General features: G+C 38.1%; 1 protein-coding gene and 1 non-coding gene across 3 annotated transcripts in view; both read left to right on the forward strand.

Moving 5' to 3' along the window:
- Positions 1 to 24,932, forward strand: part of Slc39a9 (solute carrier family 39 member 9) — a 53,469-nt gene extending 28,537 nt beyond the window's left edge. Inside the window, exons 3-7 of one of the 2 annotated variants that reach the window (XM_078050122.1) lie at positions 7,196 to 7,390; positions 15,045 to 15,113; positions 16,137 to 16,222; positions 17,452 to 17,581; positions 20,922 to 24,932. In XM_078050122.1, the coding sequence (XP_077906248.1) occupies positions 7,196 to 7,390; positions 15,045 to 15,113; positions 16,137 to 16,222; positions 17,452 to 17,581; positions 20,922 to 21,133 (692 nt within the window). In that variant the 3' untranslated portion in view covers positions 21,134 to 24,932. Of the gene's footprint in view, positions 1 to 7,195; positions 7,391 to 15,044; positions 15,114 to 16,136; positions 16,223 to 17,451; positions 17,587 to 20,916 lie in introns of both variants that reach the window. The other variant, XM_005322832.5, reaches the window with a different exon arrangement.
- On the forward strand, positions 488 to 560 carry Trnav-cac (transfer RNA valine (anticodon CAC)). Its single transcript has one exon. It is a non-coding gene; the product is annotated as a tRNA-Val (tRNA).
- Positions 24,933 to 26,503: the final 1,571 nt, after the last annotated feature.

Here is a 26,503-nt window from a genome sequence, read left to right on the forward strand (position 1 = left end):
CTAAATATTGAAATTGTAGCTACTAAAATTCTGTTTGTTTTGTTAGGTTGAACCCAAGGGCTGTCTACAACTGAGCTATACCCCTAGCCCTTTTTATTTCTTGAGACAAGATCTCACTAGGTTTGGCTTGAACTTATGATCCTCCTGCCTCAGTCTCCTGAGTAGATGGAAAAACAGGCATGAGCCATGCCCAGCTAAAGGTAGCTTCTTAATATCCATACATGAGAAGATAAGTCATGGTATTTCATATTAAAATGGAAGCATACTCTAAACTGTCTTGTCCCTAGAGAAAATCTAATGTTTTACTTGAATCATTTCACATCCTGGAACGTGAAACTCTGCTGAACTATTTTCCCTGCCTATAAAAAAGATCCTACTTGAAAAATGGAGTCTATCATTTCAGTATTAGGTATCAAAATACTGCTTTTGAGTTTATAAACCTTTTATTGAAATACCATATACCAAAAAAAGTATAGATTCATGGGCTGGGGATATAGCTCAGTTGGTAGAGTGTTTGTCTCACACGCAGAAGGCCCTGGGTTCAATCCCCAGTACCACCTTAAAAAAAAAAGTGTATATCCCTAGGCATGGCAGTGACATCTGGAATCCCAGCCACTAGGGAGGGAGGCGAAGCAAGGGGATTACATGAACCTAGGAGTTTGAGAACAACTTCCCATCTCAGAAAAACAACCCCCCCCAAAACAAAACAAAAACAACCAAGAAAAGTATATGCCATACACATAGGAAAGTATATTTATTAACAACATTTAACTGAATGATTTTTTTCACAAACTAAACATACTTATATTACCATGAAGCTACATTTTAATTGTTCACCATCACTGATTCAAGACTCTTAGATTGTTATTCTTTCTTAGTCATTTTTCATCTCTCAGCTTCCGAAAGTCAGTTGTTTGACTTAAAATCCTATTCTGATAATAATTTGCCTGAGTGAAAGACAAGGTGGGCACAGACTACCTGTTCACCTTTTTCTTTAAGGACCTTCTCACATTCAGCTAGCTTTGGTGGCTGCTGCAGTGTAGGCTTCTATTTTCTTAATCCAAAATCATCCATTTCTTCCTCTTGTTATTGGCAGCCTAGCCGAGGATTCTGACTGGCAGGATTCAGCCACCTGTTTGCATAAGAAATAGGCAAACAGTAGAAAAGGAAAGATGAATTTTATATATTTTGATCAAACTGGGGAGAAGCAGCTAGATTGTTTATCACCCAGTCCCATAGAAGTGGTTACAATTGAGGGTCTGGGGTTGTGGCTCAGAGGTAGAGCACTTACCTACCGTGCGTGAGGCACTGGGTTGGATCCTCAGCACCCCATAAAAATAAAATAAGGATATTATGTTCATCTACAACTAAAAAATAAATATTAAAAAAAAAGAAGTGGTTACAATTGATAGAAGCAAAGGCCGGGTGATATACATTTCTAGAGCTAGCTAGCCAGAGAATATGTCCATTTTAATTTTCTTGGTTTCCTTCCTCAGTGGGCAGTAGTATAGGATACAGAAAAATAGTTTTTAATTTTAATTTCAAAGGGACCCTTAATTTCAGTGTTTCATTCTGACATTCTCTCTTTACCTACAATAGTGCTTTCACACTGAAGGTAGCAATTTGGTGATCTTGACATCAATTTAGTGAGTTGAACTTATGACTAGCATTTAAAAAGAGACCAAGGAGCTGGGCACTGTGGTGTAAGCTTGTAATTTCACTGACATGGAGGCTGAGATAGGAAGATCACAAATTCAAGTCAGGCTCAGCAGTTTAGTGAGACTCCGTCTCAAATTTTAAAAAAATAAATAAAGGGATAGGGATGTAACTCAGTAAAGTACCCCTGGGATTCAAACCTGAGTACAAAAAAGGACAGAAAGAGAAAGAAAGAAAATATAATGGTGTATTGTAAGTTGAGTATTTTGTGAAACTTTTGACTTGGTTTTTTTTATGTACTTATATGTTCACTAGATTATGATATAAATTTTATTTTTATATTGAGTCTTTTTTAAAAATTTTAATATTTATTTTTTAGTTTTTGGCGGACACAACATCTTTGTATGTGGTGCTGAGAATCGAACCCAGGCCGCACGCATGCCAGGCGAGCGCGCTACCTCTAGAGCCACATCCCCAGCCCCTATATTGAGTCTTAAAAGTTAAAAAAAAAAAAAAAAAAAAGTTGGGCATGGTAGCACACTACTATAATCCCAGCAACTCAGGAGGTTGAAGCAGGAGGATCACAAGTTCAAGGTCAGCCTCAGTAACTTAGCAAGGCCCTAAACAACTTAGTGAGACCCTGTCTTAAAATAAAAAGGGCTGGGTATGTAGCTCAGTGGTTAAGTGCCCCAGCTTTCAATCCCCAGTACCCCCCCAAAAAAGTTTAAAAAACATTGTCATAAATCTTATTTCAGCAATTTCAAATACCACCTAATAGTTTTAAGACTTTATTAGCTAACATTATGAATCAATGAAATGGAAACTTATTGGCTAGAGGAGCTTTTCTATCTCTTAGGAAGTACAATCCATGTCATTTTAAGGTGCCAGTATAACTCAAAGATATTACATACAACAGCCCTCCTTTACCAAATATTAATAAATGGAGTTCAGCAGTATATGAAGGGATATACATTTGGACCTGATAAGTGTTTATCCCAGGAAGGTAAAGCAAGGGTTGGATTAGTATTCAAAAGCCAATTCAATTTAATAAATCAAGTACAATAGAAAAACCATTTGATTATCCTTAACAGTTTCGAAAAGCATTTAGCAAAATTAAATCTCTATGGTGAAAAAACTTTTCAGCAAACTAGGGAAGAAGAAAAAATTTCTACAGCTGAGAAAAAATATGTTCAAATAACATTAGAAACAAAGTAGGGTTTTCTCTTCTCAACCACTTCTATTGAATTATCTCAGGATCCCGCAGATTCTAGCATTCAATAAGGCCTTTTTATAGGCATAAAGATTGAAAAGGGTAAAGCTGTTTGCAAATGACATGATCATGTATATAAACATGTTTAAAAATTTTTTTCAAACAGATACAACATTTTTAGACCTTTTTTTAATTTTTTTTTTTAGAGAATTTTTAATATTTATTTTTTAGTTTTCGGCAGACACAACATCTTTGTATGTGGTGCTGAGGATCGAACCCGGGCCGCACGCATGACAGGCGAGAGCGCTACCGCTTGAGCCACATCTCCAGCCCTATACCTTTATTTTATTTATTCACTTTATGTAGTGCCAAGGATTGAACCTAGTGCCTCACACATACTAGGCAAGCGCTCTACCACTGAGCCACAATCACAGCCCTAGGGACATGTCTAAAATTTTAAAGCCTAACATTAGCAACTATTGGCATGATATGGAGCAAGTGGAACCTTCATGCATTGCTATTGGGTAGGTTAAATAGTACAACCACTTTGGAAAACAAATTGACAGTTTTTTGTGTTGTTTTGTTTTTTTGTAGTGCTGGGGATTGAACCCAGGGTCTTGTGAATGCTAGGCAAGCACTCTACCAACCTAGCTATATCCCCAGGCCTGTTGGGGTTTTTTGTTTGTTTGTTTTGGTACTGGGGATTGAATTCAGGGGCACTCAACTACTAAGTCACATCCCCAGCCCTATTTTGTATTTTATTTACAGACAGGGTCTGACTGAGTTGCTTAACTCCTTGCTTTTGCTGAGGCTGGCTTTGAGCTCTTGATCCTCCTGCTTTAGCCTCCCAAGCCACTGGGATTACAGGCACACACAGGCACATGTTTTTAAAGTCAAGTTAAATATACATATAACCCATCAATTCTCCAAGGTGTCACCCAAGGGAAAAGAAAATGTTTCTGCAGGAAGGCTTGTATTTGAATGTTCATAGAAACTTTATTGTAATAGGTTAAAATTAGATATGACATTAACCTTATTAACAGGTGAGTGGATAGACAAGTGATGCTAGATGCATGCAGTAGGCTACTTAGCAGAAACAGATAAATGAGCTACTGTTACACACAAAGCACACATGATCCTGAAAACTTTATGCTGAGCAGAAAAGGTCTTATGCAAAAGAGTGTATGTGTGTTGCAGGATTCCACTGATAGGAAATCCTAGAATAGGGAAAACTTTCTGGGTACAAAAAACAGATTGGTGCTTGCCTGGGGCTGGGAGTCACAATGACTTTAGAAGGACACAATAGGACTTCTTTGGAATAATTTAAATGTTCTCTATCTTCACTTTAGTGGTAATTCTTGGGGATTTTTACATTTGGGGAAATTTATCATTTTTTTTTGTATGTAAATTACACCTCAGTAGAGTTTCGTTTTTTAAAGAAAGATTCAGACACTTAATTAAAAACCAAGTAAGTTAAATCATTGTTGGGGAAAAATACCTTCTCTAATTAAAAAAATTTCTTAGGAAAGGTGAAAAAGATCTATAGATGGATAGTGGTGAAAGTTATAGAACAGTGTGAATGAACTTAATGATACTAAGCCGAATACTTAAGAATGGTTAAAATGATAAATTTTATTATATATTTATCACAATAAGAATGGTAAAAATAATAAAGAGCCATGAAAACAAAAAAATCAGGAAGTAGAAAATTAGAGTTTTATTATCTTCAGATGGTATTTGCTTTGTACTGCTCAAAAATGACTTTCAAAAATAAGATGGGGGCACTGGGTTTGTGGCTTAATGGTAGCACACTCTTCTGGTATGTATGAGGCACTGGGTTCAATTCTTAGCAACACATAAAAATAAATAAATAAATAAAGATATAAAAATAAATAAATAAAATAAGATGAGATCTAATGTACTATTAAAAGACTACACATTAGTACTTTACATTAGTAGTTTACTAATGTGTAATTTCTTTGATCAAAAAAGGTCATTAAACTGCTTAATTATAAGTAATGTCTACTTATAGTAGAGCCTCTATTCATGAAATATAATGAAGTTTTTTTTTACATTTTTTTAGTTGTAGATGGACACAGTATCTTTGTTTTATTATTATTTTTTTATGTGATGCTAAGGATCAAACCCAATGCTTAACGCATGCAAGGCAAGCGCTCAACCACTGAGCTATAATCCCAGCCCAAAATTTATGTTTTAAAAGTGTCAAATATGTGACTATAAATTAGGAGTATCAATATGTCGATGTAAATATCAAAATATATCTTCACATAGTATCAAATATGTGGATATAAATTAGGACTGGCCAGTGTCGTTTACTATAATTCAGTGTCCCAATAAAAAAAAAGTGGCATTTATACACAATGGAGTACTACGTTCGTAGCACTAAAAAATGACAAAATCATGGAATTTGCAGGGAAAATGCACTGGGGCAGATTATGCTAAGTGAAGCTAGCCAATCCCTAAAAAACAAATGCCAAATGTCTTCTTTGATATAATGAGAGCAACTAAGAACAGAACAGGGAGGAAGAGCAGGAGGAAAAGATTAACATTAAACAGAGACATGAGATGGGAGGGAAAGGGAGAGAGAAGGGAAATTGCATGGAAAAGGAAGGAGACCCTCATTGTTATACAAAATTACATATAAGAGGTTGTGAGGGGAATGGGAAAAAGAACAAGGAGAGAAATGAATTACAGTAGATGGGGTAGAGAGAGAAGATGGGAGGGGAGGGGAGGGGGGATAGTAGAGGATAGGAAAGGTAGCAGAATACAACAGTTACTAATATGGCATTATGTAAAAATGTGGATGTGTAACCGATGTGATTCTGCAATCTGTATTTGGGGTAAAAATGGGAGTTCATAACCCATTTGAATCTAATGTATGAAATATGATATGTCAAGAGCTTTGTAATGTTTTGAACAACCAATAAAAAAAAATAATTCAGTGTCCCAAAACCTTGATATTTCTAGAACTGAATGTAGACTGAAGGATATGCTTCTTTAACTGCTCTATCCTTTTGGTTTCTTGTTAATGGTTGTCCACCAATATTTTTTACAGCTAAAAATTTTATATTTAATTTGTTCTTTGTTTATAATTTTTATATTACTCTAGGTATAAAACTAGTTCATCTAGTTACTTTCATTGTTTCATCTAGTTACTTTCATTGTTCCTGTTCTTCATTCACCTAGATTAATCAGAATAAAACTTCATGTAGTTCCTAAGGAGATTGACATAAATATCACAGACAAAAAGAAAGATTTGCAGGTGATGTCCCTGTGGGAATACGACTGCTTTCTTGCATGGTGATTTGCTTCCACTTCCCAGGTTTTGAACATGATAGGCAGTCAGAAGGTCTGCATGTCAAAAGCAGAATGTTTTCATCATTAACTTAAGTTGAGGGAGTTTATGATTGGCTGGATTACAATGTAGAAAGTGAATAGCTTTACAGTGAAGTATGTAGAGTTTGAAATTATTTAGGATGTCCACTTCTTGAGGGGGGAAACATTAGGTAGTAGTTGGCAATGAGCAATGAAATGTAAACCAGTAACATAGCAGGGTCACAGGGTTTCTTTGAAATTGGCTTTAATGAATAGTTAAGTAACTTGTAGAGCAACAGCAGGTATACCAACTCTCTAGAATAAATAGGTAGAGACAAAGGGAGTCAATTAAGAAATATATCAGGAAAGCAAGATCAATTAATTGGATGAACTCTTGATAGAATCTCAGAGGTCATCGTAGAGTCAGGATTTATGGCCAGAGGTTTCTCAAATTTCAGAAGAGAAATTTTTTTGGTAGTGCAGGTGCACTAAGGTAAATTCTGTCTGGCCACTGACTCCAGTACCCACATTAACATAGGTTTAACTTGTAGATGAAGCCCCCCTCAATAGGATGACCACCATGACTGTTCCAGAGAGGACCAACTAGGGTCAAAAACTACTGCTCAACATGAAGGAGAAATTGAACATCTGATTGGTGAAGAGGGCAGCAGTTGGACCCCAGTTCTCTGGGCAAACTTTGAACAGCAATAAATTTGAAAATAGCACTCTTTGTCATTATCCTCTCAGAGACTACCCACTGTCCCTCTTCAGAGCACTTTTTGCTTGAGTCTTACTTTACTTTCACTTACAATGAAGTTTTGTTGCTTGGCTTTTCATGTCTGACTTTCAAGTTTCTTTCATTGGAACACAAGAATCAAGGAATGGAGCTTAAGCTCCCTACTCCTGTGACAGAAATACCAAAGAAGGAAGCTTCTACATGAAAATGTTTTTAAGGGAAAAAACGTATCCTCATCATGATTTATTTTGCCCTAGGGAAACACCACCAAGCCAGTGAAACACAGAATGTGATTGCATCAGACAAAGCCGAAATGTCAGCTGTGCATGAACATGAGCACAGCCACAACCACACGCAGCTGCACGCCTACATCGGTGTGTCCCTTGTACTGGGCTTCGTTTTTATGTTGCTGGTGGACCAGATTGGCAACTCCCATGTTCATGCTAGTGAAGGTGAGTGGCTCCAGGGCCTCCTGGATAGCATGATAAATTTGCAGTTTGAAAGCTTACTAACATTTGAATATTCAATCTGCATTATTGGTCTTACTTAAGTACTAAAACCAACTGTCTTTGGTGCCAGGGAACATTTTTTATTCAGTTGGGGGAGCTAGTGAGTTGTAGTATCACTTTCGGTTGAGAGTCTAGGACAGAGGTTCTTAACCTATTTTATGCTGTGACCCCTTAAACAGTTTAAAGCCGATGGACCTTTTATTGGAATATTGGGTTTTTAAAAAATATTTATTTTTTAGTTGTAGTCGGACACAATACTTTTATTTATTTTTATGTGGTGTTGAGGCTTGAACCCAGGGCCTCGCACATGCTAGGCGAGCGCTTTACCACTGAGCCACATCCCCAGGCCTGTAATATTGTTTTTAAATGCAAAAAGCATAGTACTCAAGACTAGAGAGGAAATCAGTTATGTTGGAAAATAGTTACCAACCAAACCTTTGGAACAAATTCATAATATAGAGTTGTGTATCTTCTTTCTCAGTGCATTAAATAATGAGATTATACATTGAAATCCTGACTAAGCAAGTTTAATTTTTAAAAAATTTTTTATTTTTATTTTTTGTGGTACTGAGGATTGAACCCAGGTGCTCTGCCACTGAGCCATCCCATCCCTTTTTCTATTTTATTTTGAAATAAGGTCTCACTAAGTTGCCCAGGCTGGCCTCAAATTTTCAATCCTCCTGCCTCAGCCTTCTGAGTAGCTAGCTGAATTTACAATTGTGCGTCACCATGTCCATCAGTTTAATTTTGGGTTTTTTTTGGACATTAGTATGATAGCTAATAGCTATAATCAATAGCTGGATTAAGAACATTAAATGGTGATGTGATCATTATCAAGGCAGTGTGTTTGTCAAGTTGAACATCCAGTTGATTTTGTGTTTTCATTTTAGTGGTTGCTAATATAGAAAATCCTGGTTTACAAAGTACTTTCTTATAAATGTACTTAAATACATTCTTTACAAGGAAAGATAAACTTCTTTTAAGAACAACTAGAATTTGCAAAGACTTTGTAAATTTTTTTTAAAGAGAGAGAGAGAGAGAATTAATATTTATTTTTTAGTTTTCAGCAGACACAACATCTTTGTTTGTATGTGGTGCTGAGGATCGAACCCGGGCCGCACGCATGCCAGGCGAGCGCGCTACCGCTTGAGCCACATCCCCAGCCCAAGACTTTGTAAATTTAATTCCACCCATAGTAACTTTTTTTTATTAAGATCAATGAACTCATCTTTGACTAAATCAGCATCTTTGATATGGTTTATATTAAATAAAAAGGGAGGGCTGGGGATATAGCTCAGTTGGTAGAGAGCCTGCTTTGCATGCACAAGGCCCTGGGTTCAATCCTTAGCACCACAAAAAAAGACGGGGGGATTCTGATGCATAATAATTTGACCACTAAAATAAAGAACAATAATGAAATATAAGCCGTCAAAAAAAAAAATAGGAATCTGTGAGCCCCATCCACATAATAGGTCAAAGGAGAAGAGAGTGTACTGGCTTGCAGTAGATTGCTGAATGCCAATTGGTAAATTTGGAAAAGGTGCTGGAATTGGAAAAACTATCATTTTTGTAACCTTCATTGTAAAAGTTGACTCAAGTAAGAATCATCAATGAATGTTAAATCTGGGAGGTGAATTTTGATTTGCTTCTTAGTTACAAGGAGAAAGTAGTAACTAAGTGAAGAAATCAAACAATACTTTAACCAGATAATCAAAATAGTATCACCAGCATTCTCCTTTTTGGTGTAGCTGAGTAAGCTATCAGACCTGCTTTCTTATAAATAACTATAAAGTATAAACTCTAGACAAAATTCATAAAATCACAGCCTTAAACACTTTGGAGCCAGGCATGGAGGCTGAGGCAGGAGGATCCTAAGTTCAAGGACAATATCAGCAGTTTAGCAAGACCCTGTCTTAAAATTTAAAATAAAAAAGACTAGGTTATAGCTCAGTGGTAAAGTATCCCTGGATTCAATCCCTAGTACCCAAAAATAAATAATAAAAAAAGATTAGTGAATATCCTAAAGCAGGTACATTTTGGAGGAAAGTAGAGTCAACACTTAGAACTAAGTTTACTGTTTTTACTACTTTTAACAGTGAGCATCCTGTGAGGCAGCTAAAATTCTAATAGAAAACTCAATCATTCTGGCCTACAGAACTAGAGGACAGAATTCAAGACAACCACAAGCACTGGAAAAAAAAAAGAGAGAATACTAGAAAGGTGAGAACCAAAGAAACTCATCCTCAAATTCTGTATACATAAACTGTTTAAGTTTCTGGCTGACCACTGAACCATTCTTACATGGGCAGACTCCCAGCAGCTGAGCTAAAGATCAAAGAACTAAACTGTTATTTGAACAGCTGCTCAAAAGACAGTATTTGCAGTTTGAGCCAAATCAGATTACTTAAAATGAAACAAAAATTCTTTAGAGGAATATAACAAAATCCAGAGTGTACATGAGATAATACTGACAGTGTTTGATCTACAATCCAAAATTAACACTACAAGTGCACAGCAGTTGTACATCCTGCTTTAGACTAATACCCTGAGAAGCCTCACCTATGTAGTATTCTATCTAAGAATATAGATTCAAAGAACACATCAGGGGGCTGGGGTTATGGCTCAATGATAGAGCACTTGCTTTGCAGGTGTGAGGCACTGGGTTCAATCCTCAGCATCACATAAAAATAAAGATATTGTGTCCATCTACAAATAAAAATATTTTTTAAAAAAACACATTCAGACAAATCTGAAAGAAGGGTTATTCTGTTACATACAAGAAAGGTACTAGGGCTGGGGTTGTGGCTCAGTGGTAGAGTGCTTGCCTAGCATGTGTGAGACCCTGGGTTAATTGTTAATAAATAAACGAATAAAATAGAGGTTCTTCAACACCTAAAATTTTTTTTAAAAGTACAAGAAGAGTAATGTATTTTCTTGAAATGTATGTTCCAGAAATGTCAGTATCACATAAATGCAATATGTAATTCTAGACAGGATCCTTCCTGGAAAGGAAGAATGTCCTGAAAGACATTATTGAGCAACTGACAAAATTAGAATATGCAAGAGACTTTCTAAAAAGTATCAATGTTAAACTTGCTAAGGTTATATAAGATAATATCCTTCCTCTCTCAAAATACACATTGAAGTATCTGGGGATAGAGGGTTATGGTATATGCAACTTTCTCTTAAATGGTACACAAAAGATTTTTGTATATGAGCAAACACAAAAGTAATAAATCAAGTGGTCAAGCTGAGAAAGGGTTCTATGGATATATATTAAATTACTCTCACAACTTTTCTGAAAGTTTGAAGTTAATTTTAAAATAAAGATTTTTAAAAGTCAAGGTGGAGCTGGGAATGTAGCTTAGTGGTAGAGTGAGTACATGCTTATTAGCATGCAAGAGGTCCTGACTTCAATCCCCAATATTAAGCAACATAAAACAAAAAGCACCTTTGGTCCAAAAAGGTTTTCAATCTTTTTGTTCTCACTATTCCTGTTTTTGCCATAGGCATATTTAAAAATAAAATATTAGCTGGGTGCAGTGGCTCATGCCTATAATCCCAGTGACAGATGACTAAGGCAGGAGGATTGCAAGTTTGAGGCCAGCCTTGGCAACTTAGTGGGACCCTGTCTCAAAAAAAAAAAAAAAAATGGCTAGAGACATGGCTCAGTGGTAAGGCATTATTGGATTCAATCCCCAAAATAATAATAATAAATTAAAAATAAAATATTGTCTTAAAAAGTTGATTTAGTTTAAAATGGTTTTATTCATGTGCTTTATTTCAAATAGCAAACGAAAAGTACCCACTGTTGGATGATGTCTACTCTGACTACATTACGTATTTGCCCACAATGGCCACTGTGGTGTTTTTCTTTTATTTCTTGACAGTTTCAATTTAAAATTGATAAGCCTAAGAGTGTAAGGCAAATGTGGTCTCTGTGATACAGATAAATACTTGCAACTTTTGTGTACCCAGTGCTGTGCCACATTCTGTGAGACATGTTAAAAAGAGAAAGAAGTAGAAAATATGTTCTTTATTAGTTACAGTCAATCTGGGGATGGAAAGACATATTTAAGTGAAAGTGGTCTTGGGTGTCTGAGTGGGGATACAGAAGAACCTCTGAAGTCACATGTGGATCTGGGCTGCGTAGACCCTTAGGTTGGAGCCAGAGGAAAGTTGCTTTGAGTTGTAACTAATCTTTTGTCCTTTCTTGAAGGAGGTGGTCTTAGAATTAGACTTGGAATGTGTCTATGTTTTGGGTTGACAAGAGTACATGTCCAGAATTAAGGGTGAGGCTGGGTGCGGTGGTGCATGCCTGTAATCCCAGCAGCTCAGGAGACTGAGGCTGGAGGAGGATCACAAGTTCAAAGCCAGCCTCAGCAACTTAGCAAGGGCCTCAGCAACCCAGTGAGGCCCTGTATCTAAATAAAATATAAAAAAGAGCCGGGGATGTAGTTCAGTGATGAAGCACCTCTGGGTTCAGTCCCTTGTGCCAAAAAAAAGGGTGGGGGTAAGGAGATTTGGGGAAGGAGAATGAATGAGAACATTTTGTTAGAGGGTGTTAAAGACATTGGTTTAACTGGTCTGGAGTGAGAAATATGGTGGCATTGGTTGGTAAATGGCTTAAGAGCCTACCTAATAGAGCACTTCAGACAGCTTTTGAAAAACAGTAGATTCTTAGAGTATGTGGCACAGTGATGGTGACAGTTGCAGTGATTGGGCGGGCCACATAGAAGAAGACACCTCAGAGCTGATCTGTCCCAAAGAGTTCAGAACAGCCAAGACTCGTCTAAATTCATTTGCTTCTGGAGCATCAAAAGCAACAGAATGAAGGCTGCGGCTGTAGCTCAATGGCAGAGTGCTTGCCTAAGCATACTTGAGGCACTGGATTCGATCCTCAGCACCACATAAAAATAAACAAATAAAATAAAGGCATTCTGTCCATCTACAACTACAAATAAATTAAAAAAAAAAAAAAAAAAAACGAGAGTGCAGAGGGTGAGTAGGTACTCTGAGGAGTCTTCATGAAAACTTTACATTACACTTCCTGTCTCAGTAATTTCAAAAACAGAAAGACCAATGCCAGTGTCTGTAGCTTGCTGCTCCAGAAAAAGCTGTATAAGTTTGAGTTGGTTTGTTTGGCCAACTTTTGTCCAGAGACTGCTAAGGAGTCCAAGGCTCTTATCCCAAGCCTGGAGGGGCAATTTGAAGATGAGGAACTGGAGCAGATTCTTGAAGATATCCAGACAAAGCACAGTTTTCAATATATTAGTCTCCTAGCTTCTCAGGGGACTCATTTCCCCAGCACACCATCCTCCCAGGGGCTGAGTCTGCCTTGCACAGAAACTCGATTGCAAAAGACATCTGGGCTTCTTTGGAGTGGACAGCCCATCTTGGTGTGGGTTTAGGTGGCTTTTTCACTTGTGACTGTTAGACCATAATGACCATGTAAGTCTGGAGCAGCCTTGCAGTGACTCCCTAAGCATGCTGCTGGGAAAGATGAGGTGGGGTGTTATATAAGCCACTCTGTTGACTATCTCATACTGTGGTTTTGGGACCCCACATTATTTTTAATTAGTAACATTTCATATTTTAATTTCAATGCGTTTGTAGTTTTTGAAACCAAAGTAGAACATAGAAAACTTGAATAGGGAAAGAATAGTCTTACCTAGATGCAAAAGGAAGAATTAAGCCAGATCAGTGTCTTTGTTTTAAATTATTAAAGAAAGGGTGAGAGTGCTAATAACTGTGAGAGAGCCTTGGCATCCTTGTGCTTAACCCAGGAGACAGGGAGGAAGCATGCCATGGGAAGCAGTTACATCTGGGTATGACTGTGCTGTGCGGTGCACCCTTTAGCATGGAGATGTCAATAATTTGCCTTTTTTGTCCTTGAGCTGTTTTGCAGAATATGGATATGTAGCAGCCCCAAAACACTCATTTTGTCACATTCAAATTAAGATTTTTTTTTTTTTTTTAACCTGGACATGGTGACACACACTTGTAGTTCCAGCCACTTGGGAGGCAGAGGCAGGAGGACCACTTGAATGCAGGAGTTTGAGACCAGCCTAAGCAATATAGTAAGACCTTGTCTCAAGAGAAATTGGGGGACTAGGGATATAGCTCAGTGGTAGAGTACTCACTAACATGTGAAAAGCCCTGATTCCAGCCCCCAGCACAGCAAAAATAATATTTTCTTTCACAGAGTTCAGAGGTTGGAATGCTTTCAGAGTCGTCTTTTATGGGGCATCCAGTCTAAACCTCTGGCTTGCTACTTGGCAACAGGTGTTCTGTGATGGGGTTGATTTGGAATGAGGGAGTCTGACCCTTCCTGAGCCACTGCAGTGAAGTCACCCAACCTAAGGATAGGTAGAGAACAGTTTAATATTTTCACATTTAGCTGATCTTTCCGAAGGGAAATATTCTTGTTTTCTTCACAATTTTTTTTTGTTCTTTCTGATACTTTGTATATGAATTCATGATCCAAAGAACAAGTTGGGGAAATAACAAAGTTGGTTCTAAAAGTCAAGATAGTTTTGCCAGGTGAGGTGGTGCATGCCTGTTATCCCAATGACTCAGGAGGCTAGGGTAAGAGAATCACAAAATCAAGGACAGCCTTAGCAACTTGGTGAGACCCTACCTCAATTTTTTTTCTTTTTTAAGTGAGAATGCCTAGCATGTAGGAGGCTCTTCTTTCAATTCCCAATACTACAGAAATAACAACAGAAACCCCTACTGAAGCCCATGGGAAATATGGGTGGTATAAGATTTTTTTTTTCAATTTTTACCCAACTATTGACATGTGGGATGTGGCGGAGACATGGGTGGAAACTCTTCTGCAGGAGTTTAGAGTTTTGGCTGAGGATAGAGTGATTGAGAAAAGCCTAAAAGGACTAGAAACCTATGAAGTGAAGAAGTGGAGGAGAGACATTCTGGTTCTGTGGTGCTGCAGACCAAACTCAGGCATCTGTTCTACCACTAGGCTCTACCCCTGGCCCCTATAGTTATTTTAAAAAGCTCTCTATAAAACAAACAATTTCAATAAATAAAACACTATAAAAAATAAACAATTTCACCTTTGCTATAAAAGTTAAAACCCAGCATGTTCTTAAATAATTAATGGACACAATATTTTCAAAAGATGATTCTGAAATAAATGTTTGAGATAAATTTGATGAGGGGAAAATGAAAGGAAGGGAAAACCAGTGGGAGCCTATTGCATATGTAGGTTTGAAAATTTAGGTTAGGGTAGTGATGATAAAATAGAGCAAATGTGACGATGTAATAGTGAAGATAAAGTTGTAGAAGGCCCGGGAAGATGAAGTGGTAAACAATGACAGTTAGATGGTTGTGCAAAGAAGCCATCAGAGGTCACAGAGCGCTTTCCATGGAGTGGTGGAGGTTTAAAGGAGTGTGAAGAAGTTTGGGCAGTTGGGGGAAACCTCCAGGTGTTTGAAACAGGAAGAAAGAAGACAGTTGTAAGGACTATAACTTATGACTTCAAAAGCTTTCAAAAAAATTCATCCACCCCCAGACTAGTGTTTGGGTAGTTTCTGTCTCTCATTATTTAATGTTGTCCTTCTCATTTTTACTACAGATCCAGAAACAGGAAGGCCTAGCAGTTCCAAAATCACCACCACACTTGGTCTGGTCGTCCATGCTGCAGGTAGGGTTGGACTGCAGTGGGACCTCTCTCCTTCCTGTTTCAGGGGAAGCCTTAGTGTTTACTGGGCCCATCTGTACTCAGTGCTCTTGGGCTGGCCTTCAGGGATGGGGTTGCTTAATGAAGTCCTCCAGCACAAGTATGAGCCCTGGTCTATCCTGTGTTGGTTTTGCAAGCTAAGAATGATTTCTCAAATGTTTTTTAATGGTTAAAAAGGAAAGAATACTTCATAGAATATGAAAATTATATAATTCAAATTAATAAAGTTGTATTAGAACACAGCTGTGCCTTCATGTTTATGTATTTTCTGTGGCAATTTTTGCACAGCGCTAACAGGGTTGAGTAGTTACAAGAAACCAGATGACTGGCAAAGCCTAAGACATTTATTCTCTGGCCCTTTTTGAAGTTTGCTGACCTCTGCCTTAGGATCTTTTCTGGAAAAGAGCCTTGACACTATTGTGCTGAGTAACCCTGCTGCCCAGCGTATATCCAAAGTGCCAGTGTAGGCAGAGGTGGTAGGTGGCATGCAGAAGTCACAGCATTGCTACTGGGCACACTTCAGAACCATAACCCAAACCTAGCCCTAGTGGTAGGATTCTGTCAACAACAAATACAGAAATGTGAAAATATCTAAGCGTTTCTGGTATGACATACTTTTCCAACAAAATTCATCCACTAGCCAATATACCCATGTTTAAATCATCTAGGTCAAGTTTGAAGGTCTTTATCTATAAGATGAAGAGATGCATCCTTTGAAATTCTTCTTGCATTTTTGTTATTGCAGTTAACAGATATTTGAATACTCTGGACCCAAAGTTAAGCTTTGTACATATATTCACTCATTTAATTTTGTGAAAATCCCAAGAAATACATGCTTTATTGAACCCATTTTTAAAGATGAGAAGGTTAAAGAAAGGTTAGGTAATCTTCCTAGAGTCAAATCCATGACTAAAGCCCACATACTCAGCCTCTAGCTGTTATTGATGTTTTTTATAGCATTTTATGTTTCATTGTTTCCAAATTTAGCTGATGGTGTTGCTTTGGGAGCAGCAGCTTCTACTTCACAGACTAGTGTCCAGTTAATTGTGTTTGTGGCAATAATGCTACATAAGGTAAGCCAAGATTTGATTTTGAATATATGCATAGTTAAAATTTCTCTTGGTCTTTAATGTTTTGTTGAAGTGGGGAAATGTTTTTTAGTTAGTTTCCTAACTTCAAAATTCTTTTTTAGTTTCCTAACTAAAATATTTTTTGAGCTAGTTTCATTTTGGAGAATTGAATAAATCTATTTAAACCTATTTTTTTGACCATTTTTTAAAAAGTCTTATAGGGTTTTATGTTTTTGTGACCATATACATAAACTATTAAATTCTCTATAGATCTCTATATTTAATAGAATTTTTAAATTTTTTAATATATATTTTTAGTTGTTGATAAACCTTTAATTTTTTTTAGTTGCTAATAGACCTTTATTTCATTTATTTATATGTAGTGCTGATAATCAAACCCAGTGCCTCATACATGACAGGCAACTGTGCTACCACTGAGCCACAGGCCCAGCCCCAGACCTTTATTTTTATTCATTTGTTATATGTGGTACTGAGAATCCAACCCAGTGCCTCACATATACTAGTCAAGCACTCTACCACTGAACCACAACCCTAGCCCATATTTCATAGAATTCTGTTCGGTTTTTTTTTGTTGTTGTTGTTGTTTTGTTTTTGTTTTTGTTTTTTGTAGAATCTTTTCTTAGCTTAGAATGTTAATTCCTAAAAGGCAAAGCTCAGGTACTCTGCCCAAGCTTTTGGTAAGAGACTTCCTAGACGATGGCAATGTACTTTTTTTTTTTTAATACACCAAGGATTGAACCGTATATACTGAGCTTTACCCCTGAGCTGCATCCCCAGCCCTTTTTATTTTTTGAGACAGGGATCTTCTCTAAACTGCTAAGGGTCTGATTAAGTTGCTGAGACTGGTCTTGAAATTGCAATCCTCCTGCCTCAGAGTCCTGAGAGACTGGGATTACAGGCTTGAACCACCACCTCACTCCTCTGTGGGTTTTGTTTTATTTTGTTTTGTTTTGTTTTGTTTTGTTTTTGTGTGTGTGTGTGTGTGTGTTTCACAGCTTTTTTATTTTTTATGTTGAAACAAGATATCACTAAATTGCTTAGAGCCTCACTAATTGCTAAAGTTGGTCTTGAACTTGCAATCCTCCTGCCTCAGCCTTCTGAGTAGCTGGGGTTATAGGCATGTGCCACTGTGCCCAGCTGGCATGTACTCTTTGATGGAGAAGCAATCCACATTTCCAGAATGATGATAAGGGATAATTTTTCATTTCTAGGCACCAGCAGCTTTTGGACTGGTTTCCTTCTTAATGCATGCTGGTCTGGAACGGAATCGAATCAGAAAGCACTTGCTGGTCTTTGCACTGGCAGCACCAGTTATGTCCATGGTGACATACTTAGGCCTAAGCAAGGTAAGTTTGACCATTCCTAGATTTTTCTAGACAAGTGTCTGGTTCCCTTATGATCTACTAGAAACTTATGGTCTCTTATGTCAAAATTTTCAAATAATTACCTTCTTTAACTAAAGATAAAAATTAGGAATAAAAACCTATATAAGGTAAAGTGTCTTAATTCCAAGTCAGTCCTCTTTTTAAGTTCAACATTTCCTTATTGGTTCACTTTGAAGACATCTTTTGTAAGTTCTAAGAATATTTACACAGATATATGAAAGAACTTCAAGACTATGGCCATAGCAAGATGGCTATAGTCAACAAACACTCAGATTCTTCTACTCCTGCTCTCAGATCACTCAATAGTAAATATCTAGTCCTTTCTCATTCAGACCTGCAGTGACCTATGTCATTTGTCAGCTCAGAGTCTAGATACCCTTCCATTTCCAAGCTGCACCTTTCTGTGCCTCATAATTCTGTCTACTTGGGCTACAGTTCTTAGCATCAACCCTCCCTGCTTCACCAAAATAATATAACTTGGGGCTGAGGTTGTGGCTCAGCGATAGAGTGCTTGCCGGGCATGTGCAAGACACTGGGTTCGATCCTCAGCACCACATAAAAATAAAAACAAATAAAAATAAAGGTAAAACAATAAATAATATAACTTAACCAGCCATACCTATTTTATTTTTAGAAGTACAGTAAGTCACAACCATCCACAATGAATGTTGAAGTACCTCAATGAATGTTGAGGTTGGCACATTACATTAAGATGGAACCAAGACTAGTTTCTTCAGGGCAGGGGATTTAATCATTTTGTAAAAATGTTTTATATGACACATAAGCCAGCATGCCTGTGATCTCTATTTCTTTTTCTTTCTTTCTTTTTTTTTTTTTAATTTCTTTTTCACTTCTTTCCTAGATTTGTCACTGGGTTAGCAGCCATGGAATTAAACTTGTGAGCCTTCTGCTGGCTTCAGTGAAGAAAGTAGCCTATGTAGGATAGGGTTTTGTATAGTGGCTGGCAGCCATTGCAAACAGTGTTAAAATTTGGGAGCGGGTAGAGTAGGGAAGGGCTGGAGGACTCTCCCGAAGAGATATGATAGCAGCTGGCTTTGGAGAGGTCCAGGGTCCCATCTGGTCCTTCCAAAGTGTGGCTGCTGTGATTCTCTTGGAAAATCAGAGATCAAACAAATAGTAGATTGCTGTGTCTGATTTGGATGGAAATAATTTCTGTCATATCATTGTGTGACAAGCTATGTGGCAGCCCTTAAAAGAGCAGAGGGTGAGCAAGTTGGCTATAATCAGCAAACACTCAGATTCTTCTACTCCCACTCTCAGATCACTCAATAGTAAATAGCTAGTCCTTTCTCATTCAGACCTGCAGTGACCTATGTCATTTGTCAGCTCAGAGTCTGGACACCCTTCCATTTCCAAGCTGTACCTTTCTGTGCCTCATAATTCTTTCTAGTTGGGCTACAGTTCTTAGCAACAACCCTCCCTGCTTCACCCAAATGTCAACCGGCAGGCTACAGGTGAAAGTCTCAGAACTAAACTGGGCCAGGACTTGTTCAGGGAACTACTTTTCTCCATGCCCTCTCTGAAGGTCATTGATTCTGTATTTAATATATTAAAACCTGTATTAAAAAGAACATGAAAAATGAGATGGTTAAAAAATGGTTAAGTTTCTGTTCATTAAGGGTTTATTGATCTCAGTTGCTAACAAATGAGTCATTATTAAACTTCTTTCCATTCACCTGAAGAACCTTATTTTTTTAGCCAATGAACAATACATAGTTCCTTTAATTATATTTTATTTGTTATAATTATTATTGTTATTATTATTGGTTGGTAATTGGGAATTGGACCAGGGACACTCTACTATTAAGCTACATCCCCAGTTCTTTTTCTTTTTTATTTTGAGGGAAGGTCTAACTAAGTGCCCAAACTGGCCTTGAACTTGTGATATTCATGCCTCAGCCTTCTGAACTGATGGGATTATAGGCATGTGATGTGTCTAGCTACATGGTTCCTTCTAAAATATGACTATCACTTCATCGATCAATATAAGCTCTGAACTTTTTATAAGAAGGTACTGATAATTCTGAAGGGATGGAGTTAAATGCTGAATCTGTGGCAGGTTCTTTTCTTACAATTTTAATTAATCATTTTTAACCTATAGGTCCTTTTTCATAGAAAAGGTTGAAATCAGTTATATGAAGTTAGGTAAATGAGACCATTCTAAGCTGGATGAAGGTGTCTCCTGCATCTTAATGGCCACTTTATCTCAAGCACCTGGCCCAGAGCCTGAAACACAGAGAATACTTGTTAAATATTAGTAGAATGAACAAATAATAATAATAATAAAAATATTAATAAAATGAACAAATGTCTGAAACTTAATATCTACATTAACTTCTTGTTGGTTCTGTCTCAAGAATAATGCAGGCAAAACCTGTAATCAGCATTTGATGTTTGTTTTGAAAAGCATTCATAGTGAATTTAGCTAATAATAGTATACTTCCATAATCACTAGTAAATTTCAAGTATTCTCACTGCAAAAAAAGTATTTTTGAGGGCTGAGATTGTGGCTCAGTGGTAGAGCGCTTGCCTAGCATATGTGAGGCACTGGCTTCAAGTCTCAGCACCACATAAAAATAAATAAAATACAGGCATTGTGTCTGTCTACAACTAAAAAAAAAATATTTAAAAAAATTTTTTAAAGTATTTGAGGTAATGGATATGATAATCAGCTTGATTTAAGTTTTCCACATTGTACTCATAAATCCTAACATTACTTTGTATCTTGTAAATATTTATAATTATAAATTGTCGGGCTGAGGTTGTGGCTCAGTGGTAGAACACTAGCCTTGCATGCATGAGGCACTGGGTTTGATCCTCAGCACCACATAAATATAAAATAAAGATATTGTGTCCATCTGAAACTAAAAAAACAAATATTTTAAAAAAATAAAATGTGAATTTATAATAAATTTTTTAAAATAATTATTTACTGGGCTGGGGATGTGGCTCAAGCAGTAGTGCACTTGCCTGCATGCGTGGAGCGCTGGGTTCGATCCTCAGCACGACATAAAAATAAAATAAAGATCTTGTGTCCACCGAAAACTAAAAAATAAATATTATTAAAAAAATTATTATTATTTACACCATTGATCTTACTATTACTAAACCCTATTTGGAAGCTCCTTATAAATGAAATAGAGTTACTTTGCTCTCAAGATGTTCCCAGTGTCCTAGGAGCACCAGACATGAATTTTGAATGTTTTTTAATTGGGACGTTTTCCTGACTCTGAATTTTACTTAATTTTGCCTCTCTGTTTTAATTCACAGAGCAGTAAAGAAGCCCTTTCAGAGGTCAATGCCACCGGAGTGGCCATGCTTTTCTCTGCTGGGACATTTCTTTATGTTGCCACAGTACACGTCCTTCCTGAGGTGGGCGGAATGGGGCATAGCCACAAGCCTGATGCCACTGGAGGGAGAGGCCTCAGCCGCCTGGAGGTGGCAGCCTTGGTTCTGGGTTGCATCATCCCACTCATCCTGTCAGTAGGACACCAGCATTAAATGTTCAGGTTCCAGCCTCAGTCAGCGGCCATTTGCCATCCAGTGAGATCAGCGGGAACATGACAGCTACTCACTTCCTCAGTCTCTTGTCTCGCCTTGCCCATCTCCACCTGTGTTCCTAGAGTCCGGAGGGAGGTGAGATTCCATCCTGGGGTAATGGAAAAGCTTTTAAAGTAGGAACAACACATTGTGGTTAGGTATAGACTTGTGTTGTGTTTTAAAGGGCCCTTGGCATATTGAGTTTTGATGTTTCTCTTAACCCTATTCTCAGGGAAGATGAAATTTAGTTTTAAGGAAAAGTGGAGAACTTCATACTCATAATGAAATAGTAATTATGAGAACACAGTGTTCTGTAATTAAGCTTAATCTCTTAGTTAGAGGCTCTGCCACCTTGATTTTTCACATGGTTTTCACCGTGTACGAATGGTGCTTTAGCATCTATGCCACATGCCTTGATAGGAGCTCATAGCACCCACTGTCTTAGATGCTAAAGGTGATTGTAGTTAATTTGAGATTGGAGTAAGGAAGGTAAGGGCAAAACACATTGAAAGCTGACCTTATCCTAGAAAGAGATATTCTTTGAGAGGGTACTTCTAGAGCGACTTAAACACCTCCTTTGCACGTGCCTCTAAATACAGCCTACCATTCCATCCAGTGGAGCTGCAGAGGTGAGACTAGCTTTTTAAGGGTGACTGGTATTTTGTAGCATTTTGAAGTTTCTTTTGCAGAATATCTGTCTCCAGCACATTCCTATAGAGAGGTGAAGTTCTAGTAAGTTCAGGCATAGCCTGTCCTTCAAGAACAGTCTGATCATAAAGGATTTTTGGAAATTAAGAGATGCTACATTTTAAGTGAATTTGAATAATTGTTGACATCTTTGTAATGAACTTTTGAAAAATAAGACTACCAAAATCTGTATTGTCCTTTCTTTCTTTCTTTAAGTATTTCTTTTAGCAGGTCAGCAGTCCCTCTGGCTAAGCCTTTATCCAGCGTGGAGAGCGGTCTGTCTGCTCACATAAGCACCTGTAGCTTGAAGAAAGTCTAGCTGACTCATGAGTGGGAAGTGTCTGCCTGTTGGTTTAAAGCTTATTGAAATCATGTCTCTTGTGTCTTCATCTTTCCCGTGCTTTTCTCCTAACTTTTTCCTCCAGACCCTCCTCCCCACAGTTTGCTGCTTACTGCTGGTGGCGATGTTAATACTTGTGTGAAATGAGTTCTCATCAGGACAACCACTTCTTGAACTGTGATGATGAAGATAATATTGTCTCTATTTTTAATTCCCTTCAAAGATGTTACCTTTGTGTCAAATGCAGCTTTGTTAAACCTCAAAATAGCACTTCCTTATGTGAATTGACACAATCACTAATATTCTGATAATTTAAACAACTGAAATGACGCAAAGTGTTTAACAAACTAAGGTTATTTTCCATATTTGCCAAAATCTGCATAAACCGCTTTGTCAAATGAGTGTATAATACTGTATTATTAATTTATTTTGATTTTCTGTACCATTTCAAAATATTACATTAAGACGGAACCAAGACTAGTTTCTTCAGGGCAGGGTATTTAATCATTTTGTAAAAATGTTTTATATGACACATAAGCCAGCATGCCTGTGATCTTTTTTCTCTTTCTTTCTTTCTTTCTTTTTTATTTCTTTCCTAGATTTGTCACTGAGTCAGCAGCCATGGAATTAAACTTGTAAGCCCTCTGCTGGCTTCAGTGAAGAAAGTAGCCTGTGTAGGATAGGGTTTTGTGTAGTGGCTGGCAGCCATTACATACAGTGTTAAAATCTGGGAGCGGGTAGACTAGGGAAGGGCTGGAGGACTCTCCCGAAGAGATATGATAGCAGCTGGCTTGGGAAAGGCCCAGGGTCTCATCTGGTCCTTCCAAAGTATGGCTGCTGTGATTTTCTCTAGAAAATTAGAGATCAAATAAATAGTAGATTCCTGTGTCTGATTTGGATGGAAATGATTCCTATCATATTGTGTGCAGTGGTCCGAAATTTGTTCTGCTGGCCAAAGCCTTTCAGCAGTGCCTTGCCATCATGCTTGAAAGTTTGGCTAGATTATCTTGCTCGATAGGGCCTTGAACTATGGCAAGGGTTGAACCATTGAACTTCCAGATTTGCCTTCCCCTCTGGATCTCCACATTAACAAGCTCTCAGAAGCCGTGAGCTTTCCCAGATCCTAAAGCTGCTGCCTCAGGAACTACTCATTTCTCTCCTGGGCAGCAGGCAAAAATAGCCATATGAATTTATAGGGCTCAAATGCATCTTCAGGCAGCAGAGAACCAAGAAGCATTGCAGAGGCTTCCTTCACTGGAGGAAGAGCTCGCTCCTTTGGTAGGCAGGGTCCTAGGAGAGGCCATCTCAGTGCTCACTTTTCACCATATTTCAGTCCCCTTTTCCTCCTGTTTAAAACTGCCTCCTTAGATGTGGATGCCTTAATGCTTTAACACATTTGAAAACATTGGCGATACTTAAGCTGCTGCCATGATTACAAATGGAATTATTGGCAACCAAAGAGATGTAATTGATGATGAAAAGCATAGTCCATCCTTCCTCGTAACCAAAGTCAATCTTAATGCAATTTGAGTCCCTTTCCTTAGTAGGGATAGACTTTCTTCAGATTCCAAGTGCTCTCTTAAGTGGCAAATTAGGTTGAAAAACACTAATTCCCCTCACTTGGCCTCCAGTTACTTGCTCAATTCCAATATCACCAAAGCAGTGATGTGCCAGGTTTGAATCGGTTTTTCTGTGAATTCTGTTGTCAGATTATTATTTTTTTTTTTTTAAGGCAGAGGTTCTGCACTGGAACATAGGAAGTTGGAAGCAGTACTACCTACAGAGGCTGTGTATTCTCTCCTCACCCTTCACTTTTTTCCCCCCCAATTCAAAACAGCCAAGTTAGCCTGTTCTAGTATTTTGAATCATTAGAGAAAAGAAAGGGAATGGCTGTTTTGAGGTGTCATTTCTTGTAGAAAGGATAAAGTGTAATTGTGGTTTTTTTTTTGTTTTTTTTTTTTTTTTTAACCAGCCTATTTCTAAGTGTCACTGCCTGGTTTTCCTCTTTTTCAATAGAACTAGGAGGACACACCAGCATTGTTTATTAATCCCCTGACACTTGGTAGCTAGGTACTGAACATGGGAACTGTATGCTAATAGCACAAGCCCCCACTGTGGCAGAACGCTCCTGCCTCTTGGTCCCTGAGCTCTTTGGGAGACTGAGAATAATAATCACATCCATCTCAAACTGCTGCAAAGTAAGATGAGAGCCCTTGGTAGTTGCTCTACAAGGGACCCTTCCTTGCATCAGAAAATTTGTTCAGTACAGAATGGTCCACATCTCCCTAAGAGTGCTCTTGGAGATGCTATGAAATTAAAACCAATGATGTAACCTCTTTGTACCTGAGATATCTCAGAATCACCTCAGGAGCTCTGAAAAAGACTTGTGACTTGTGGGAAAAGACTAGCCAACCACTTAGGAATTCTCTAGATATGCTTAGCCTAACACAGTTGCTTAACACAGGGAGATTGGCTTTGATTTTTGTCTGGTAGCATCTTCTGCAAGCTGGAAGTCTCATGGGATAACACTGCAGTTCCCCTGGTTCGGTGGCCTAAACAGAGATTTTAAATATCCCTTTTTCTGGATCCTTTGTACACATGAAATCATTCCATGGATGGCTGCCTTATAATTTTGTCTCTTTCCATTTTAATTGTGAATGGTTTTTAAAAAAAATGCTGTTTTCTGGTTTGTTTATGATATTAAATTTTTATTAGTGCATACCTTATGTGAATGGCTCATTACTTACCTGACAACAGCGTTTCTGTTTGACAGCCAGGCTTGATTTGAACATCAAAAAAGTAATGAAAAGCTATGAAGGACAGTGGAAAGATCTATCTACTGTATGCACATCCTCTAGGCAAGGTGGGAGGTGGGTAGGGATGCAGTATACCACCTGCTCCAAAAGGCACAGCTTCACTGATGCAGTGTTTTGCCTTCTGCCATTGTTAGCAAATGTGATTTATGAAGATAGCTCTCTACTCCCAGAAAAGAGAAGCAAGAACACATGAAGTGTATCATTGAAATGTATTATTTGTGTGTCATTAGATTTCATTAGTTATTACTGGTGCATTTTGTGCTGGTATATGTGTGTGTATATATATTATATATATATATATATTATATATACACACACACACATCTCAAAATGTGTGTGCTGTGCTAGTTACAGAGATTGTGCCCAGAGTGTTCCATGTTTCTCAAAAACCTCTCCTCATGAGGAAAACCAGCAAAGAAGACATGCTATTTACGACTCCTGTCATCTCTACAGGAATCACCAGGTGAAGTGCTCTGTCCCTCCTCTGCAGTGAGTTTGAAATTCTTAGGAAGTCAGCATTATGCCCCTTTCACACTGTTGTCCTGAGATGAAAGTGTGTTGGGGAGAGGGGCGGCGGCAAGGAAGGGTTTGCATAGCCAAAATAGCCAGCCATCCTTAGGTTTGTGTTGTTTTTAATCCTAAAAGCTAGAACTGCATCCTATGGTGTAGTTTTTATAGTAATAAATTAGAAATAAGCAGCTTTTGTCTATGTTGTCCCTGTGTCTGGAATGCTTTTCCCCAGCCTCCTCACCTTCTTGATGCAGTGTCCCCTTCTCTTAGCCTACTATGACCTCTTAGTAAATACTGTAACCTACACCATCCCATGTTCCTCACCTTTTTTTTCAATCCTAGTACCAAGGATTGAACCCAGGGGTGCTTAACCACTGAACCACTGAACCACACACACACACAGCCTTTTTTATTTTGAGAAAGGGTCTTACTAAGTTGCTTAGGGCCTTGCAAAGTTGCTGAGGCTGACTTTGAACTTGTGGTCCTCCCTCCTGAGTCTCCTGAGTTGCTGGGATTACAGGTATGCACCACAGTGCCTGGCAAATCAATCATCTTCTAATGTGCTTTATGATACATGTCTTTACTTTGTCCCTTTTGCCCACTAGAAATCAAGGTCCAGGCAGGTAGGTTCTCATGTACTTGTTCAGTGAATTGGTCTTGCTGGATAGGGGGGTGCTTTCCTTTTCATTTACAACACTCCACTCCACCATCACCAGGAACTGCAGGCGTGATCCCTGGGAGAACCAGCTGTGACCTTACGTGTTGCTCCAGTTTTGCCTCACACTTGAGGAGTTAGCAATGAAAAAGGGAATCAGAAGGATATTACCAGGGTTCACATTACTAATCCAGTACTAACCTTAGGAAGGTGCTGTATGACTGACTCGGGGATGGGGAAATGTAGGTCCCGTTTCCAGCTTGGCTACTGATCCCCATTGTAGTGCTAGTCATTGCCCAGTTTTATGAT

Source organism: Ictidomys tridecemlineatus, chromosome 5 (assembly GCF_052094955.1).
Source record: "Ictidomys tridecemlineatus isolate mIctTri1 chromosome 5, mIctTri1.hap1, whole genome shotgun sequence".
NCBI classification, from domain to species: Eukaryota; Metazoa; Chordata; class Mammalia; order Rodentia; family Sciuridae; genus Ictidomys; species Ictidomys tridecemlineatus.